General features: G+C 43.0%; 1 protein-coding gene across 1 annotated transcript in view; it reads left to right on the forward strand.

Annotated features, from left to right (window-relative positions):
• LOC142576264 (evasin P467-like) overlaps window positions 1-18,538 on the forward strand; it is a 94,869-nt gene extending 76,331 nt beyond the window's left edge. Inside the window, exons 7-8 of the mRNA XM_075686311.1 lie at window positions 1,307-1,375; window positions 18,384-18,538. Coding sequence (XP_075542426.1) covers window positions 1,307-1,375; window positions 18,384-18,515 — 201 coding nt within the window. The 3' untranslated portion in view covers window positions 18,516-18,538. The remainder of the gene's footprint in view (window positions 1-1,306; window positions 1,376-18,383) is intronic.
• The last annotated feature ends 403 nt before the right edge of the window (window positions 18,539-18,941 follow it).

Below are 18,941 nucleotides of genomic sequence, written 5' to 3' on the forward strand. Positions count from 1 at the left end.
ACTCACGAGGGTTGCAATGTGGGCTTGTTGGTAATGCATCTTGATTGGGTGTACGGTAGCCCGATTGAAAGACGGGGCAAAAGAAGACACACATGGACACACAAATCATTGTGTGTGTACCTGTGTGGCTCTTTTTGCCCTGTCTTTTAGTCGCGCTACTGTGCACCCCTTCAAGTTTCAATTACTCACTTGAAGAAAAATACTGCAGCTACGAAAGCGAACCCAAAAAAGTAATATTAATGATCCTTACCGTACTAAAGCTAAACCTAATTTTTGAGATATTTCTTCATAATATATTATAAAAGCTGTGTTGGCGTTCCGATTAGGATCATCACGAATTGCTTGACGCACGGTTTTTTTTTTCTTTCGGGGAGGGGCGGGGGGACTGCTTGCAGTGACGGCGAATTTCGCAGCACACGTTACAGACTGATATTTTGAAAGTTGGGCAAGCTTTAGCAGCTCTGTATTAATGAGAAAACACGACTTCGTTACTGTTCCCTTACAATTCACAATTGCCGCTTGTGACATAAACTGCATAACTAAAAATATTTCCAGAGCGAGGCTTCCCTTGGGGAGCCCTGGCCTACTTTGCTGACGGTGCCTGTTGGCTGCTGTTGCTCTCTTGCTCACATGTTAAGAAAAATTCATTACGTGCCCGACGCTGAAATGGAGCCGGTCCTTCCTCCAACACAACGATATAATCATTAGGGCCGCAGTGACACGCACACTCCTATCGTGCCAACGGCAATTAGCTCTTTGAGATCATTTCCGCGCGTATCCTATTGCAGCAGCACGAGTGCGAGAGCGCAAGTGCGCATTGACAAGTTGCCTCTACCGGAAAGGCGCATAAAATTATACTGCAATTTTGTGAAATTTGATTCACCATTTGATGAAAGCTTCGCTTCACATTGATTCGATGTGCACTGAGTTTTCACAATGTTCTTTAATTCGTTTAGTAACCAGAAGGTTGTTTTTTGGTCGTGCAAGGTTTGTTCGCTTGTTCAGGTAATGCAACTAAAACGCGGTACCTGTCACATGCGCAGAAAAAAACGTATCCGACTTACAAAAGAAGTTGCAAAAGAACATCATGGTGGTGAATAGCCTTTCAATGAAACAAGATGTTAAGCTAACTCTCCATGTTAGGAAATACAGCAAACACTTCAGTCCCACTTCAATACCTAATCACTGAGATAATCATTATCGATATCATAAAGTGCATGAAACCCGCAATGAAATAGCCGTGAAACTAAAAACATGTTTTATTGCAAGGTAGCTTATTTCTAACCACCATCATTTATTTGCACAGATGCCGGTTAACTGCAGCCAGGAGTGCAACAATGGTACCGAGACTATACCCGACGGCACTCCCTGCTATGTAAGTAGTACACAACTTTTGAAAATGCACGTTCATAATAATTTAGGGTGCTCTTTTTCCAAAGGGACGGTGAATTTTATAAGCATTTTGCTTATCGTTCTTTATTTAGGAAAATTATGTGTTTTTCTTGACAGATATGCACTAACTTAACGCACATGTGTTTCCGCTTCCTGGTCATTTAAACTTAGAGCAACGGAAAGGTAATGATTTAGCTACTTCAAGTTAAAAGTTTATGGAACCTTCTTGAAAGCCCATGAAAGCTTCTTTCGGCCAGACATGGGGCACCCGAGGCACCCTCGATCTAAATAAACGAAGGATTACGTGGGGACATATACAAAAATATGTGGTCTCTTTCTTAACGCGATGCAGTGGCTTTGTCGGTATAACAATGTTCCGTACGGTATGTGTTGGAACAAGAGTGTGCAAGCGAACGAGGTCAATTTCCTTTCAAGATTTCATTAGAGAAAACTGTAGTTCCAGTTGTCTTAGTTTCTTCAGGTGGCGCTGATTAGTAGCGAACGCCAGAGACACTGAGTTTAAATGAGAAACTTCCTCTACCTGCCTCGGTTTTAATGATTGGGATATCATGTCTAAGAGCGCAGCTTGATTACATAGAGAGCCCGAGGAGTAACTGTACGCAGCACGGGAATGGAGGTTGGTACAATTTGGAGAATCCAAGAATTGACACGTTTAGGGAGCCTACATTGAAGTGTTTTAAAACAGCGCTTGCACCTAGGCTTCGTATTCACTCATCACGATCACAGTTCTCGCCATTGTCTGCTCCATCGTCGTAACGTCACTGCCATTCCATTGCAGATCAACTGTAGCCGTCATTCGTATGTTGGCATGCCACTGTCTTCATTACGACGTCGTTATTCCGTCGTTCTAATGCCGAGGTGAATTCGTCACCGCCGCCGCACAGTTGTTCGTGGCGTTATACAAATTACGTTACACAATTACACAAATCAGACATGTCAGCCCATTCGACAAAACAAAATTATCACTTGGCTTAAACCGTAAGCCCATAATGGTTCTGATACATTCTTCTGCTTCTTCTTCTATACCGCTCCTCTTACGTCCTAATTCTGGTTTTCTTTACACTATATTAGCTGAGCGCTTCTTTCTGAATAGGCTGTATAACGCGGCTTCGGTCAGTTACAGCCCGCAATCCAAGTGTAGCAGCTGGTGACGCACCGCACTTTACAGGCGCTGCACTACTCTCAGTAGTACGCTTAAGCAAGTACAAAACCTCACTGGCTGATTGGTGAATTTACTTGTGGGCAACCTGCCGGTTCTTAGTTCAAGCCCTGGTGGGGCATTGCCTCTGTCTTCTCCAGATCGTGAACGAGAAAAAATAGAAACTAAGGCGCCCATTTTTTGTTAGGCGCAATCATATGAAACTACTTGATAATGTAGTATTAAATAAGCTTGAGACGCAGGGATGGCACGTATTACGAGCTCGCAGCTCTGCTCTTCCGATGGATTGACCCAGTACATGCCCCCGAGCAGTTGCGGGCTGACGACTTATCGCTTCTTTTTTTGCCCTTTGCCCAGTCCTCTAGGCGGCATTATTGCCATCCTCGAGAAGGTGGCATCATTCTCATCTTTCAATAATTTGACTGCGTTGAAATAAAGAAAAGAACAAGAGCACATATGTACACCATGCAAAACGCTGAATGTACCCGATATAGCAGAAGGAGAGCGCGAAAAGGCGGCAAAGCGATGTAAACTATGCTTGGACGCTGTCCAGGTCAGCTTGAAGCAGCAGTTACAGCAGCAGTTAGTTGCCGAGTTTAGTTATTGGCCGGTTTATTATGCCATCCTCAGCAAAAAGTTTAGCTTGTGAGAAAAAATGAATAGGAATATCATTAATAGAAATAAGGAAGGGTAAAGACGCGAGAACGGTCCCTCGCAGTGCACCGAAGATGACAGTGAAGTTAGCAGAGAAACAGCTGTTTGCCGTGACGTACTGTTTTAAATAAAGTAAAAAGAAAATTTAATCCACTGAAGTACGGTAAGCTCGATGTTAAGGGTTTTCGATTGTAGAAGGCAGTGAGACACGGTGCCATATAGTTTCTGATAGTCAAGGAGGACGCAATCTACGAAAGAGCCATGATGAAGGGCATTAACTAGGTCGGTAGTAAAAAGAAGCTGGGTTTCACAATAGCAATATTTCCTGAAGCCGAGGTGATGCAACATTGGAGCAGTGAAAGTAAAGGAAGTCACTGTAAGCTTGAGGGCAATGTAGATACATCATTCGAAGATGGGGCAACAAAATGGTTTTCCTGAGCAACACAACACTCATTTCGTTATATATCACCTTCCCCATCGCATAGCTATATGTCCTGCTTCATTGGCCCACTAACCGTACTCCAAAACATCTATGGATTGGATTGCAACAAAGACAGGAATGCAGAAGTTAAGCAATATATTTGGCTACCCTAAGGGCCTGGTAATACTCTAACACGGTATTGGGGTACGCCGCCAACCTTTCATTGCTATCATTAAATGGCGCGCTCCTATACAATCTCTCTTTCTTCTTGTGAGGGCGTTTCAGCATAGATGTATATCAAAGGGAACCGAAGTAACAACGAAGACATCACCTTGACACAGACATATCTGTCAGTAATAAAACTTGGTCTATGAATACGACTGTTATTTTTGCCATGTAATTGCTTTGATCCCTTTACGATTCTAAGCGGCGTATAAGGGAGTGGGGTAAACTTTCGGTCGTTAGAATATGATTTCGCCTAGTTTTCATACGCTATCTCTTTGAGGGAAATAAAACAAAACATTTCTATGTTACGTATAATTTGTTATGCCACAGTAAATATTGCTGGCTTGTTACTTTACCCTATTTGAAAAGCTTTTGCGTAAGTTGCGAATCGCTCTACAGAAATATTCTTTGATGCTTACATGTGATATTTGTAGGTTTTCCTAGCTTGTAAGAACAGCGTCCTTGAATTTATTAGGACAAAATTTCACAATCATCGGTAGTCACTAGTGCCTGCAAATATACGTCAAACCGACTATCCGGTTTAGCCGGGGGAAGGTGAACCCGGTTATCCCGATTTTCAGAGGTGGATATTGAAATTATCCGGTTTGAATAACCGGTTAGCCGGATATTCGAACATTCGATTTGACTACATTTTCCCGTTCAAATTAATCCAAGCGCCAGCTATATCAGTCCAAGCGCCAGTGAATTTTACTCAACTTCAACACATTCATTCTCCGCCCCAGATGATTTATCTACGCATCACATATTTTAATCCTAAAGCCAGTGAATCTAATAGATAGTAAAGGTGCATTTGCGGAGGTGTTCTAACATGTTCAACATAATGACTAAATATTATAATTTTGCTCCGACCAAACATAACTGAAGAGCTTTCTTGATGAGTTGTCATGTGACAACAAAAATTCCTTTCCCGCGCGATACATGATCTAAATAATGCACTTTTATTGACATTACTGCCATGTGCTATCGTGAGCAATATTAATGGGAAGGCAGGAGTGCGTGTCAGGTAGCTTCAAACCCTGCTATGGGCAATACGTGGCGGTCGCAGGTGGAAACAAAGTGGAAAGGAGGACACTGCTCTAATAATTGTTGGCACCCCCACCACGGGTCCCTTTATACTAAGTGGCGAACTTCGTTTCGCCAGCGCACATTGATAACGCTGCCTGATATTGTAGTTACTGATAACTTTGCGCACCGAAGAGTGGCCAATAGCAGCACTGTTTTGAAACAAACATTCGAGAGCTACTTCACTGGGAAGCCTGTCCGCCTGTCCGGAACGCGTGACACGATGCGCTCCATAAGATATACGTCAGGTCCTATGGGGGTTCAGATGAAAATACCTTAGACTAAACGCAGGAACGGGCGCTTAAGAGAAGCGCTCTCAAAGAAAAGGGAAGCATGACTGAAAAAACAGCGACTAGCTGCAAGTTACTGTGCATGTACCAGTCTTATCGTCTATCGGCGACCAGTGAAATGCCGTAAGCTGCCGTTTTTGACAAACACAAGCGTGGTGGGAGTGCGAACAGTTGGCAGAAGAGTGCCCCCCTTTCCCCTCTGTTTTCGACAGCGCCTTCCGCGTATCGCTCTAACTCGGTTTCGAGGCTATTTGCCACGCGTTCGCGTCTTACCGCTCATATTCCTCACGATAGTACAGGTCATGTAAAACGTAGCTATTTGATGGCTTTGCTAAGATGCATTAAAATAAAGGGGCGGGACGTCCAGCAACAAACCGCTGTTTTCTGAAGCTCTGAAAAACAGGCTAATCAGAGCATCACCTGACCTCTCATCATTTTGTTTTCTACAAGGCCCGTTGGCACGCATAATAAATGAACGAGGTATGAACAATGTCTGCGGTTATAAGCACATAACGCTCCTGAGATCGCGTTGAAGAGTGTGTTACGTGATCTCACGTAAAATTCGTCAGCATATTCCTCATTCTCAACTATATTGACATAGATATCAAACTAACGGGCTTCGAAGCAGACCATGTCTAAAAGATTCAGGTGACATCATGTAACTTTAGCCAGACCATGCTTAATTACCAACCATGCCGACATGAATATCAAACGAACGGGAAAGTCAGAAGCTATACCATGGGTTACACGTAGTTAACGTCAAACCACGCGGGAAAGTGTGTCGCGGGAGCTCGCGTATCTTTCGCTAGCCCACGCGTGATTCCCAACCATACTGACATGGATATCAAACGATCCAGCTACGAACAAGGTCTGCGAACGTACGCACTTCACGTTCCTCAGACCACGGGGAAAATAGTCACCTGAAATCAAGTAACTTCAGCCAGACCATACCTAATTACCAACCATGCCGACATCAATATCAAACGAGTGGTAAAATCAAAAGCTATGCGACGGTTTACACGTAGGTAACGTCAAATTGCGTGAGAAAGGGTGTCACCTGACACCACGTATCTCTGGCTAGCCAATGTATGATTGCCAACCATACTGACATGGATATTAAACGAACGGGCATCGAACAAGGTCTGCCATGCTACGCGCGTCGCGTACTTCAGACCACGTGAAAAAGAGCCACGTAGCATCACGTCACTTTCGCAAGCACATGGGTAATTTCCAACCATACCGACATGGATATGAAACGAACTGGAATCGAGAAAGCTATGCGGCAGTGCGCACATGGCGGCAAAATTTGACAGCTTAACGACATGGTCTGCGGAGTTTGGGCTCCATGGTGGGGCGGTCGAATCCGAGAAATTGCCTGCTATGAGAATGAGCGAACCAAAAATCCGCCATTTCGGTGTGTCCTACAAATCTTGCGTGACCGTAGCCCCAAGTCTCAGCAAGGTAAAAGAAGCGAACTTGGCGCAGTGTATGCTGTTTGGTCGGGCCTTGACATACACTTTCTGGGAACGTTGTAATCGCTCTAACCTGCCGTTAGCAATGGGGTGGTACACTGTCGTGTGAATTCACGATGAGTCGAGGAGCATCAGGAGGTTGAAGAAAAGTGACGACTCAAACTGATGGCTGCGATTGGTTGCGACGTTAGAATGGTTACAGCACCCAGACACCCAGACTGCAACAACAAGAGGCATTGCATCATTTCGGCTGTAGGTAGCCTGGACGCTTAACACCAGCGCGCAAAACGGGTACGTGCTGCCATTACGTGGAGGCCGCAGTGCTACGATATCCACGGAAATCCTCTCAAAACGCTAGTTCTGAAGCGGAATGTTGATAAGGTGGTGCGACATTACGGGGGACCTTGGACTGTTGGCAGGCGAGGCGGCAGCTCATCGAAGTACGTACGTCCTTCTTACTTCCTGGCCATGCGAAACGCTAAATGACAAGATGCTGCATAGGACGAATCCCAAGGTGTGACAGATGGGGCAGCAAATCGAAAATGTCGACGAAGCGCAATGGCACAGCCACCGCCTGCAGAGTGCCCAAGAAGAAGAGAATGAAATATAATAGTGGGTCGAGTGCCCGAGCCATGCTCTGTTCGCCGCTTCAGGCCAGTCCCCTCCTTTATAGCCAACGTTCGCCGCCACTAGAATAAAATAGGGCGTTGCCAAACTTTATAAAAATTTGTTTTATTGGGGCCATAAATCTAAAACGGGCATATATGATATGCAGCGAAGTGACCACAGGTCTCTCTAGCTTCAGTGTAACTCAAGCGCTGTTTCTGTAACATCACGAAACACTTCTAAGCGATGAAAACAAAAATGCCATCGACCATCGCGAAACTTGGTTTTAGACCTGGCTGTGATGCGCTTTCTTCATTTGAGGAGGCACATTACCAAGCAGATTCATGCCGAGCTAGTGCCATTGTGAAATAGCAGTTCCCCAGCCCCCCCCATATAAGACTCTTCTATAATATCTCGCACAATTTCAACGCAGTCGAACCTACCTGGACGGCGAAGAACGGCGTTTACCATCACTCGATGGTAAAACACAAGTTGTTACTTAAGTGGAAGCTCTAGCTCTTATTGTCCCACAAACCCCTGTTGTTGAGACGGCTAGCTAGAGTGCGGGGCGAGATTATACTCTCACTCGAGTCACAGTGCTTATTTTTTGTTCCTTCATGACTTTAATACAGACTCTGTGAAATTACTTTTTACATATCAGTATAAAGAAGGAACTGTGTCTGCTAAAGACCTAGAGATATTCGAAAGGAAATGAAAGAATTATAGCATCTGTTATAATCAATTCTCCAAATCTGCCAGCTGTTTCATAAGCACTCATAAATGAAACTTACACCGGACAGCGTAATTCTAATTTTATTAATATACGATAAACTGTTTAAATGCTACCTTAGGGTACAATGCACATAAGAAAACCAGCAAGAAAATAAATGAATTGAGTTTACTCGAATGTCACGATTTTTGCCAGGAATTAGGACGAACGACACGGTCCTCAATGCCAGTAAAATGTGGCGCTCTTATTGTCTATCAGTACTATGAGAGACCTTATCCAATCTCATCGGGCCAATCAGTGTATTATACACGAGTCAGTCACGTTACAGGGGACTATTATTGTTTGGTTCGTTTGAAAGGAGCAGGATCAGTTCCCAAATGAAAATCCCCAGAAATAACTTACAACGCTTCTGAATATAAACCTTGGTGCATCCAGCTTCGCCGGCACAAAGTATACCATTTAACATATAAACTTCGTATATGTATTTTTGTAAATAGTTGTACACTACCATTTCTGGTGCGATAACAATTATATCTATGGGCACTCGAGGCACATAAGGTTTCCAAAGTTGCAGCTGTCGGCATAGCACACCACGATACGTATTCTGCTCTGGCCTGAGCAGTCAGGAAGCTTCCAGCGAAATCTGTCTAATACTCTGAATTCGCTGAGACAAACGCCGACAGTTTTCCTTCGGTCGCGTGCCACTCACTACTCAGGTGCGACACCTGAAACGCCTGTGTATGATAGGTGGTGCGCCTGATAGGTTGTGCGCCTGATAGGTGGCACACCTGATAGGTGGTGCCCATTGGACCTCCAATATCCTCTCGAAATCCCAATCAGACTCGAACGTCCGAGTCCCTGTTAGGACGTCCAGTCGATAAAATTAGGACATTACTTTTGGGATGACCTATTTAAGACATCTTTCGGACATCGACACGACTGAACTTCTGGAAACTAAGGAAATTGGAAAACTTTGATCCTATGGATTTCCGAAGGATGTTTTCAACAAGACGTCCCATACCAGACATATGTGGAACCAACACACAGTCCAACACGTAGTACTCGATCACATCGCGGAATGCTAAATCACTTCCCTCGCTGGCTCTAGTACCCGCTCTTCCGAAAAGACATGTCAGCCAGCAACATGAAGCTGCTGCACTCAGGACCAAACATCTGATGGAGACGATAAATGGAGACGTTGCAATGAACGACCGAAGCTGCACAAACATATCGGGAGGAAACGTCACAAAGCGGTAGGCAGAGCGCCGGAACAGCTGCGCATTACCACGCATCAACACCTACCATAAGGGGGTAACTGAATCAATCATGTTTTACGCTTCTACGCTTTCTGAACATATTTCGAGAAACCAAGTACCTCAACCTCTGTAATCGCTGCCGTAGAACAGAGCAGTGACTCCGTTTATACAGTCGAACACCACTGCATGTTGGATGCAAGCTTTGCGCTCAATGTACGTAGTCGGTCACATTGCTTAACGCCACCGGTTTTTTGGATTTCTTCGCCCTTCTCTGTAACGCAAGGCCTAAGGGTTGGCGGTTGGTATGGCCCGCGCTCTGTCTGCGCATTTTCTGTCAACATGGTGGTGGTGTGAAGTGCTCATTAGTTCCAGCGTAGACGTTTGTCAGTTTCAGGCGAACGTTCTCGTCGTGCGCTTTGGAGCTCCATTGCCACGGCGCCTGTACGTTTTACGCCAATCAAGAAGTGACAATTCATGAAGTCGGTGTCCTTTTATCAGCAGCCCTGCAATGTTTTCGACTAAGGTGTCGTCGTATGTGCGCGTAATCGAATGGCGGGCATTGTACGTCTCCATGGTTTGCGGCGACGGTAACATCAATTGACCATGCATTGTTTTCCGCATGGTCCCATCGTACTGATTTTCTCCAAACTTCCAAGCTTGCTTTCTCCTATAATGTCTCAGCGCGGCACTGAGATCTGCCAAAAAGAAATTTTTTGAATGCCAAAATTTAGAAGTGCTAAGTCCGATGTAGCCCACAGGATGGCCCACGATAGTTATTCGCCACTATTCAGGAAAGACACAATGATAATGCCAAAATTATTATTAATAATAAACATTCCCGACACGCACTGTGCGGAATCGCCTTGCTTGGGCGATCGTTTGCTTTCTCTTTGCGTAACCGCGATTGCGAGAGCAACACCGTAAGGTTTTTAACCAAGGGGCCGAACTTTTATTGGCCATATCATAAAAAGCCCACAAGCACTGACACAAAGGACAACATAGAGGAAATTACGTGTGCCTAATAAATTAAATAAAGAAATGATAAATTAATGGAAATGTAAGTGGATGAGAAAACAGCTTGCAGCAGGTGGGGAACGAACCCACAACCTTCGCATTAAGCGTGCGATGCTCTACCAATAAAGCTACCGCGGCGCCGTTTCCCCATCAACTTTCTTGGGTATTAGTGTTTCCTAGTAGTAGGAAACATAAATACCAAGGAAAGTTGGCTCCGATTTTTTGCAACCCTAAGTGTATTTGTAAACAGTTCAATTTGTACGCACTTTTACTAGCCATGGAGCACCATAAATAACTCCTAATGGCTGACCTTGTGTCATGAAATTATTCAGTTTTGCTTGTTTGTATTGATGCGCATTACTGAAAACTTCCGAGGATAGAGAGTTGAACTCGGCATTTTTATTGAGATTGTCAAATGACTCAGCAGCCTACAGAACTTATTTCTGTAGTTTCTTTCGTCTAAGCACGAAAAAGAATAGCTAGCGTGTCTATAAGTTCTGATTTAGTGCAGTTTTATCAACTTGCATGTAATGTATTAGCTTACCGTAGCAGGGAATTATTCACAAAATGATTAGCTACATTAGAGCATTCTTTATCATGCTTTGAGATGCAGCAGGCTGTATTTCTGGCATGTCTCCTGGTACATCAACTTTTGCATGACAAAAATGTTTGGTCGCTTTATTGAACCGCTGGGATGGATCTTCAAGAGGCATGCAGTTGCTTTTCATCATAGCCACACAAGCCAACATAAAACCAGGCGAAGCTTTGGTAATGGTACGTAATATGCAGCAGGCCTGCTGCATTGCTACGGCACCTTATAAGGGACATCGCTATTATTTTTTTTATTTAAGTATACTGCAGGCCCTTCACGGCCCGTGCAGGAGTGGTACAGAAATGCAATGAAAAAATATAATGATGACAAGTCAATACACTGAATGTGGTTAATAAAAGAATTGATGTTATTGCAACACACAATATCGTTCACTTGTTCCACTGGGAAATGGCAGGCGGAAAAAGGGAATGCTTGTGAACATTAACAAGACTTGGGGGAAGATAGATTGCTTTGGAATGATTTAGTCTTTAGTCTGGTTGAGCGTTTTCGAGGATCTTGCAGGTAATGAGAACGTTCTATCTGGAAATGACCAACTTATAATTGATAGATGAATTTTAGTCGCGAAATTGCTCTTCTCTGCGAGATGAATTTTTGGTTTGCCTTTGCTAGCAGACCTGAGATACTGGGCTGTCTTTTGTAGTCAAAATATACAAACCGAATTGCTAATTTTTGCATACGTTCTATCTCATTTATGAGGCATTTTTGATGAGGGCTCCAGATTAGATCAGCGTAGTCTAGGCATGGTCTTATTAGTGTTTTGTGCGCATTTAGTTTGAGGTGTGGTGGTGCTGCACGCAGTTTCCTTTTCAAAAAGGATAGTTTGCCTATGGCTTTTTGACACATGGCCGAAATATGAGGCTCCCAGTTACGGTTAGGCGTGAGTTTAATGCCTAGGTATTTTACCTGGTCGCTTTTGTTGTTTGTTGACCTTCCGATCAAATATGTAATGTTAAGCGGGAGTTTCTTATTTGTGAAAGACATGTAATGTGTTTTTGATGTGTTCAGTTTCATGCCCCAAGTCTTGCACCAAGAGTAAATTGTTTGCAGTGAATTGTGAAGTTCTATCTGGTCTTCTTGGTTGTGTACGACTGTGTACACGACACAGTCATCAGCAAACAGGCGCATCTGAATTGAGTTTTTAATGGAAAACTGGATGCCGTTGATGTACATCAAGAATAAAAGTGGTGCCAAGCTGATCGTTGAAGTACTCCGGAGTAGACATCGAGTGGTTGTGAAAGATTATTATCGATTGGAACGCTCTGTTTACGATTGGTTAGAAAGCTGTTGATCCAGGATATTATTTTATTACCAATACCGAAAGCCGATAATTTTGTGAATAAATCCTGGTGCGGAATTACGTCAAACGATTTAGAAAAGTCTAAGGAAACTGCATTTATTTGGCCATCGTTATTAAGTACGTTAGCTATGTCATGAGTGAACTCTGCTAGTTGGGTTATAGTTGACAGGCTTGATCTGAAACCATGTTGTTTATATGGAAGTTCGTTTGTTTCTAGGTGAGTTCTTAGTGTTCCATTATTTTTCAGCATGAGCTTGTTAATGACACTGGGCGGTAGTTATTTAAATGTAATTTCGAGCCCGATTTATGTATTGGAATTATTGCAGCCTTGCGCCAATCGTCTGGTAACACTGATGTTTCAAGAGAAAGAGTGAATATTTTAAATAGAGACTTTGATGTCCAGCTTGCGTATCGACTTAAGAATGAGTTAGAAATGTGATCGGCGCCAGTAGATTATTTAAGATCGAGCTTATGCAATAGAGACAGTATGCCCTCCTCACTTACAGTTAATTCTTCCATTGATATTTTGACATCGTAAGGTGGTAAAGCTGCATTTGTAGCATGTTTCGTAAAAACTGTCTGAAAGAAGTTATTCATCACTTTAGCAATGAGTTGAATGTCCTGAATAACATGATCCGAGATTTTGATTTGCGTTATTTTTTCTCGTTCATTTGACTAACATCGCCAGGATTTGTGAGGGTCATGCGCCATAAACGAAGGTAATGTAGTGTCTAAGAAACGGGCTTTTGCTTCCGATATCCGATATTTTTTGTTTGAATGTACCGATAAGATCGTCTAAGGTGCACTTGGTTTCCTTTTTCCGCCTTCGTTTTATTTTTATTTTTCATTGGATTATTTCACGGGTTGTCCACGGGTTTTCTCGGTTAACACGTTTCTTTTTATTTGGAATGAAGGTGTCTTCAGAATACTTAACAATATTTCTAAGACGCGTCAAGAGTTCTTGTACATTTGTTAGTTCATTGAGTGAATGAAACTGGAATTCTAGGAAACCTAGTACAGCAGGATCATTTGCGCGTGTGTAATCCTTAAAGTATGTAGGTTGTGGCTTTTTGTATTTTCGCGTCGTTGAAATGGGACAGGTTGGAATAAGCGCTTTGTGGTCTGAAATGCCATTCTCGATGGACACGGGAAATCCTTCTAATGTATTACTTATAAGAACTAAGTCAAGTAAAGATGATGATGTTGGAGTGATACGGGTCTTATCAGTTACCATTTGGCTCAGTGGAAACGTAAATGCCACGCCTAGCAGCGATTCTGAACTTGCGACATCACGACCGTCATGCGATCGGTTGTTCCAGTCTATTCCGGTAATGTTAAAATCCCCAGCAATAATAAGTTTTGATCTAGAATTAGTATGTTTTGAAAGGTAATCATGAATCTGATCGATGAAGTCAGGTACTGCATTTGGGGGCCGATAAACGCCCCTTGCAGTTATGTTTTTGTTACAATATGTTATTTTGCACCATAAACTTTCATGGTCGGGAGTACCATCAAGTTCTAAGGACTTTATATTATTTTGAATTGCTATCGCGACACCGCCGCCTCTTGATCCTCTGTCTTTAATAACTTCAGAATCACGTACACTAGTGTTAAGCCGCGTTTCTGTTATTACTAAAATGTGAGGTTGATAAGACAGGATTAGGTTTTCTAACTGATCAAATTTATTTACGACACCTCGGGCATTTAGGGAAAGAATTTGTAGAGTTTTGATACTGGGCAGTCAATTAGAAACTTTCTTGTTTTTAGAGGATTTCAGCGAAGTCGAAGTGGAAAGGGACTGTTTTGGCAGACTTGCTTTCTGCGATAACTCAGTCCTAATATTCTTCACTGGGTCCTAAGTATACACTTTTTCATCGATTCTCAGTTTGTCGAATGTTAGCCTAACTTTTGCTCCTTTTGCCCTTTCATTTACCGCTGAATGCCACAAGTGCGTGGGCATTTCCCTTACTCTCTTAGAAAAATCTTCGGAAACAGTTAATGGTGTGCCTTTCAGTTTGTAGCAGCAAGATAACATTTTGGTTTTTTTCGGCGTAATCAAACACTCTAAGGATGGTCGGGCGGTCTCGGTTACTTGTGCGGGTACCTATCCTGTTAGTCCTTTCAAGGGTTTTCACTTCAATGCCTAGCGTTTCTTTTAAAATGTTTTCTCTCACTATCTTTTCGAGTGAAACTATATCTTCGTTAGGTTTTTCCGTTACGTCGTAAATAATCAAGTTGTTCCGTCGACTTCTATTTTCTAAGTCGTCCAATTTCAATGCAAAATCTTGGATTTGATTTTTCGTGGTGTCATAATTATTTTCACATTCGGCCAACTTCTCTTCGCAACCCTTCAGTCGTTCCATATCGTTTTCAATTGCGGCAAGGCTAGTTTTCATGTTATCAACTGTTCGCTCAACCTTCTTCAAGTTAGTTACTAGTTCTTTTAACGTTTTGTTGGTTTTAGATTGTTCTTTGAAAATTTGTTTCAGAAGGTCGTTATTAGGACGAGTATCCGATTCTGAGCCTGACGTCGGACCGGAGTTAAGCTCGACATCGCCCTATGTTAGTAGCAATAGCTTAAATACATCATAGCACTCAACGATCAGTACAGCAAGAAAGTGTGGACTTGGAAGCACCGTCAGGGTTACATCAGTGTCCCGCAAATAGGGTACAGAGTAGTTACTGACTTGCACAACGAAAAGAGCAGGAATAAGCATGGTCGTCTGGTCGGTGCCACGAAGTCCACTGAAGCAGATGGGGTCATGGGTCGGGTTTATATACTGCCGAGTAGCTTATAAGGTTGACGAGACCGCATCCGTGACGTGGTCGCTGTGTAGTTGAAGGGCGTCGATCGTGATCCGTGTTTGCGCAGATTTGTTGTCCCGTGCTCTGTCATCCGAAGCCACTGGCATTGTTCCGTTCGCGTGCATATGTGTGGCCTTGGCCACACATATGCACGCATAGGCCGCTTGGCCACCAGCGCAATCTGCACAACGAAAAGAGCAGGAATAAGCATGGACGTCTGGTCGGTGCCACCAAGTCCACTTATGGTGAACTTGGAATAATATAAATTATGGTAATTTATACCCAACATGGACCTCCTAAATCCAAAATCAAATGTCCCACAAACGTCCATTAGACGACTGGTAACACAAAACGTCCCAGGAGCATCCTACATCCTCACAAAAATGTCTTTAGGGCAGACTCGAAAATTTGCAATACGAATAATCCACATTGATACTTCTTTTGAACGTCCCAATATCCCATTATGACGTTCGTGGGATTTTCTCTAAGCGTCAATAGGCGTGCACGTGACGATCCCATGCACAATAAAACATAATCCACAGGCTTCTCAGATATGTCCTGTAGACGTTCGAATCTGCCGTTAAGGATCTCTGCTGGATATCTGTAGGAAATTGGTGTCCAGTGGGTAGTGCGCTGCTTCTGCTGCGCAACAGCTGTTGCCTCCCGTACTATGTCAGGCGAACACATCGCTCCCGCATTTCCTTGGGGCACCATTTGAGGAGCTTAAACGCCGCGCCAAAGCTTGCCATTGCGGATTCAAACGGAGGCCAGCAAATAAACTTCATATATACGAGAACTCCGCGATGGGTGCTGAGATTCAATGCTCTTGGGTTCAGGGCTTGAATGCAAAGAATTTGACCGCGCCGCCACCCTAAACCTGCGGCTCCTCGCACGCAAATACACAGTTTGTCAGATGTCTTGCGGAAGTTGCCAACGTGGACTCAAGTTTTCGTTCGCCACGAGATTGTATGAAAACCTTTGCAACCTTGTATAATAGTCCTTACCTGCGGAATTAACTACGCGCCAAAGACATTCATCCTCGACATGAACGAGCACAACGACACCGTGCCTCTTTACAGGCTTAAACAAGCGTTCGTCCAACTTTTTTTCCCTCTTCTACCATAACCAAGTTATCCCTCTCATCCACGAGAACACTCGCTCAACCTGCTACACTTTTATAACTACAGCCAAGCGCTTATCAGTCAGACTCTTGACAATATCTGGACGGCTTCCTTAGCGGGACGGTCACCGTGCAGCACACTACACGCGAGCCTCGGACAGCGACGACGAAGATCCTTTTCTTTTCGCGTGCAAGCAGCACGATGGTTCGAGGCAAGCAGGTCTACAGAAACATTTTTTAGGCCTTCTTGATTCCAGGCAAAAGCTTTGGCATCGGTAGGACATGTCACCGTAGTCGCTGAGCTATCCTGTTCAGGCACAGTGTACACCCCTGCAGATAAACGTTGGCCATTTTTTGTTCTCAATAGCAGTCACCTATTTATGTCAACCTTTTCGATTACTACGCTCACGTCAAACAGATGTCACGTCGATTACATGTGCTAAGCTCGTTGGTTCATGCTTGGTTTAGTGCACCATAACGAGAATGAATGTGAAGTAAGAATATGACAAGAAAGAAGGTGTTGGCCGTAATGTTATTCCACATTGTTTAGAGTGCTCCATCAAGAAACAAAGGAGGAACTTATTTCTCCGACATTACTGGAGAGAGAATTTTAACGGTACACTGGAGTCGATCAATGCGAACAGCACTTCTAATGAAAACCATTGCCGTAGCTAGAAAAATAACCATACAGGTACTGGCGAATATAGCAGAACTTTGAGAAAATATGCATGTTTAATCTCAAGACTAGAAAAGTGCTCCGAATGTATTGCTTGATATATAACTGAAAGGAAAATTCTTGAATCTCGCTTTGTTTGATTCGGTAAAAATGTAGAATTGCGCACGCTAATCAGCGTTATTCTTTTCCTTTGAATAAATTATTTTGTGCAGGAGTAGTTCCTCTGATTAGCGAGATTTTGGAAATGACTATATTATGAATATTATAGAGAAAATAAAGCAGCGAGCCGATTATTGAATTGAATATTTTCATTTTCCTGAAAGAAGGCGACAATAATAGTTGCGCGCAGAGTGGTAAAAAGACAGATACATAATTTGATTCATGTATGCTAGGTTATCCGTAACTGCACGTCTGCGTAATAGAAGAGTTGGTAAATGAAAACAACAACTCGTAGTTACCCATTGTCCCATGACAATAACAGTAATGCAACATGGAAGCAGTACGCCACGAAATCAATGCGCTTTGCTAATTCATTGCAGGAAGGAAGTGTGATGCATACATATACGGTGTCCCACATAATTTGAGTAAACTTTAAAAATATGCAAATGCGAAGCAGCTACACCGAACAGGGTATGCTGTTTGCCGTCGATTGGAGCTACTCAAATTCAATTGTTTCATTCCGCCGAATTAGATAATAAGTCCTAATTAATTTACCAACTTCTAAAATTATATAATTAGATAAAAATTGTCAATGAAAACTTTGTATAGAGATATGAAAAATTCCCGGTACAGCTTTCTGTTGCTCAAAAAGAACTACATGAAAGTGTTTTTCCGAGCATGAAAGTAGCCCGCAAATGCGCACGAAATTGCCTCATGACTGCCCGTTAAAGGCACTTTGCGTGTATTCGTAAGTTTTTCATGTCGCTCTACAATTTTCTCATTGACACTTTTTATCTAATTATAATACGTGGTAAGTTGAATACCTAATTAGGTCTAATTACGTAACTAGATACAATGAAGAAAATGTGAATATCTCCAAGCGACGACAAACAACATTACCTTGGTTCTGTACAGCTACGTGGCATTCGCGTAGTTTTAAGTTTTGGCTAAATTTAAAGGGGCAGCCTGCATACCAGAGCATAAGGCTTCTGCATAGGCAAATAAGATCAGACTGCTGAACCTAATACATCGCTTCGTGTACATGGTTTCAAGAAAGTCGTGTGTATTGTTGCTAATACTGATAAATTCGTATGGAATGATTGCAATATATTTCACAGAATTTATCTGCTCCGTACGTTTGCTCACGAAGTTGTGCCTCGTGGAAACAGCTGCAGATCTTATGCAGTATCTTTTGAAAAATACCTACCTTGCACCGCTCTCACTCCCTCAATACTGTATAACTGTTGTGGTCTCTTACATTGAAATAGAAACAACCTTTGATAAGTTTTAAGACTGAATTCTTGAACCGAATACGAGTCGCATAACAATGGCTCTTTGATTCACATTTGAAATGACAAATACTCAATCCTGTTACGCTGATATTTTTCAGGCAATTGGAAGGAACTTCACAGCGATGGCCCTAAATACTTCATACGTATGCCCGCTCGGAGAATGCCAGAATGGGACGTGCGTTGCAAATGGACTGAACAATACCTGTTACAGGATGTATGAGGAGGAATAAAACTTGATCTATATGTCGACATGTTCAGCCTTACACTTAGAGTGATTTTTCATTCTTTTTGCATCGTTCATACACGCTTCGTGATTTTACAATCCATGAGTCAAGAGTGGATGCCACATCGTTTTTGACAGCTTAGCTCGCGTGAATAGGAAAGGCCTCCAAAATATATTTGGCACCAACGGTGGCGACGCACTCTGGCTAAACTGTAATGACGTAGTTACTGCGTTGCAGTTCATGAGTCCACGGTTTTCTAGAATGATATGCGATCGGACGTTCATCGCCATAATTGCATGTCTGCTTCAGGAAAGCACTAATACCTTCGCTAAAAGCGCCTCACTGTATTATGCGTGACTTTGAACTTTCAAATAGAGCTAAAAATGGTTTTTGTGATATTTTGTTCGTCACATACGAAAAAAAGAACCGGCA

Source organism: Dermacentor variabilis, chromosome 3 (genome assembly GCF_050947875.1).
Source record: "Dermacentor variabilis isolate Ectoservices chromosome 3, ASM5094787v1, whole genome shotgun sequence".
Classification (NCBI taxonomy): Eukaryota; Metazoa; Arthropoda; class Arachnida; order Ixodida; family Ixodidae; genus Dermacentor; species Dermacentor variabilis.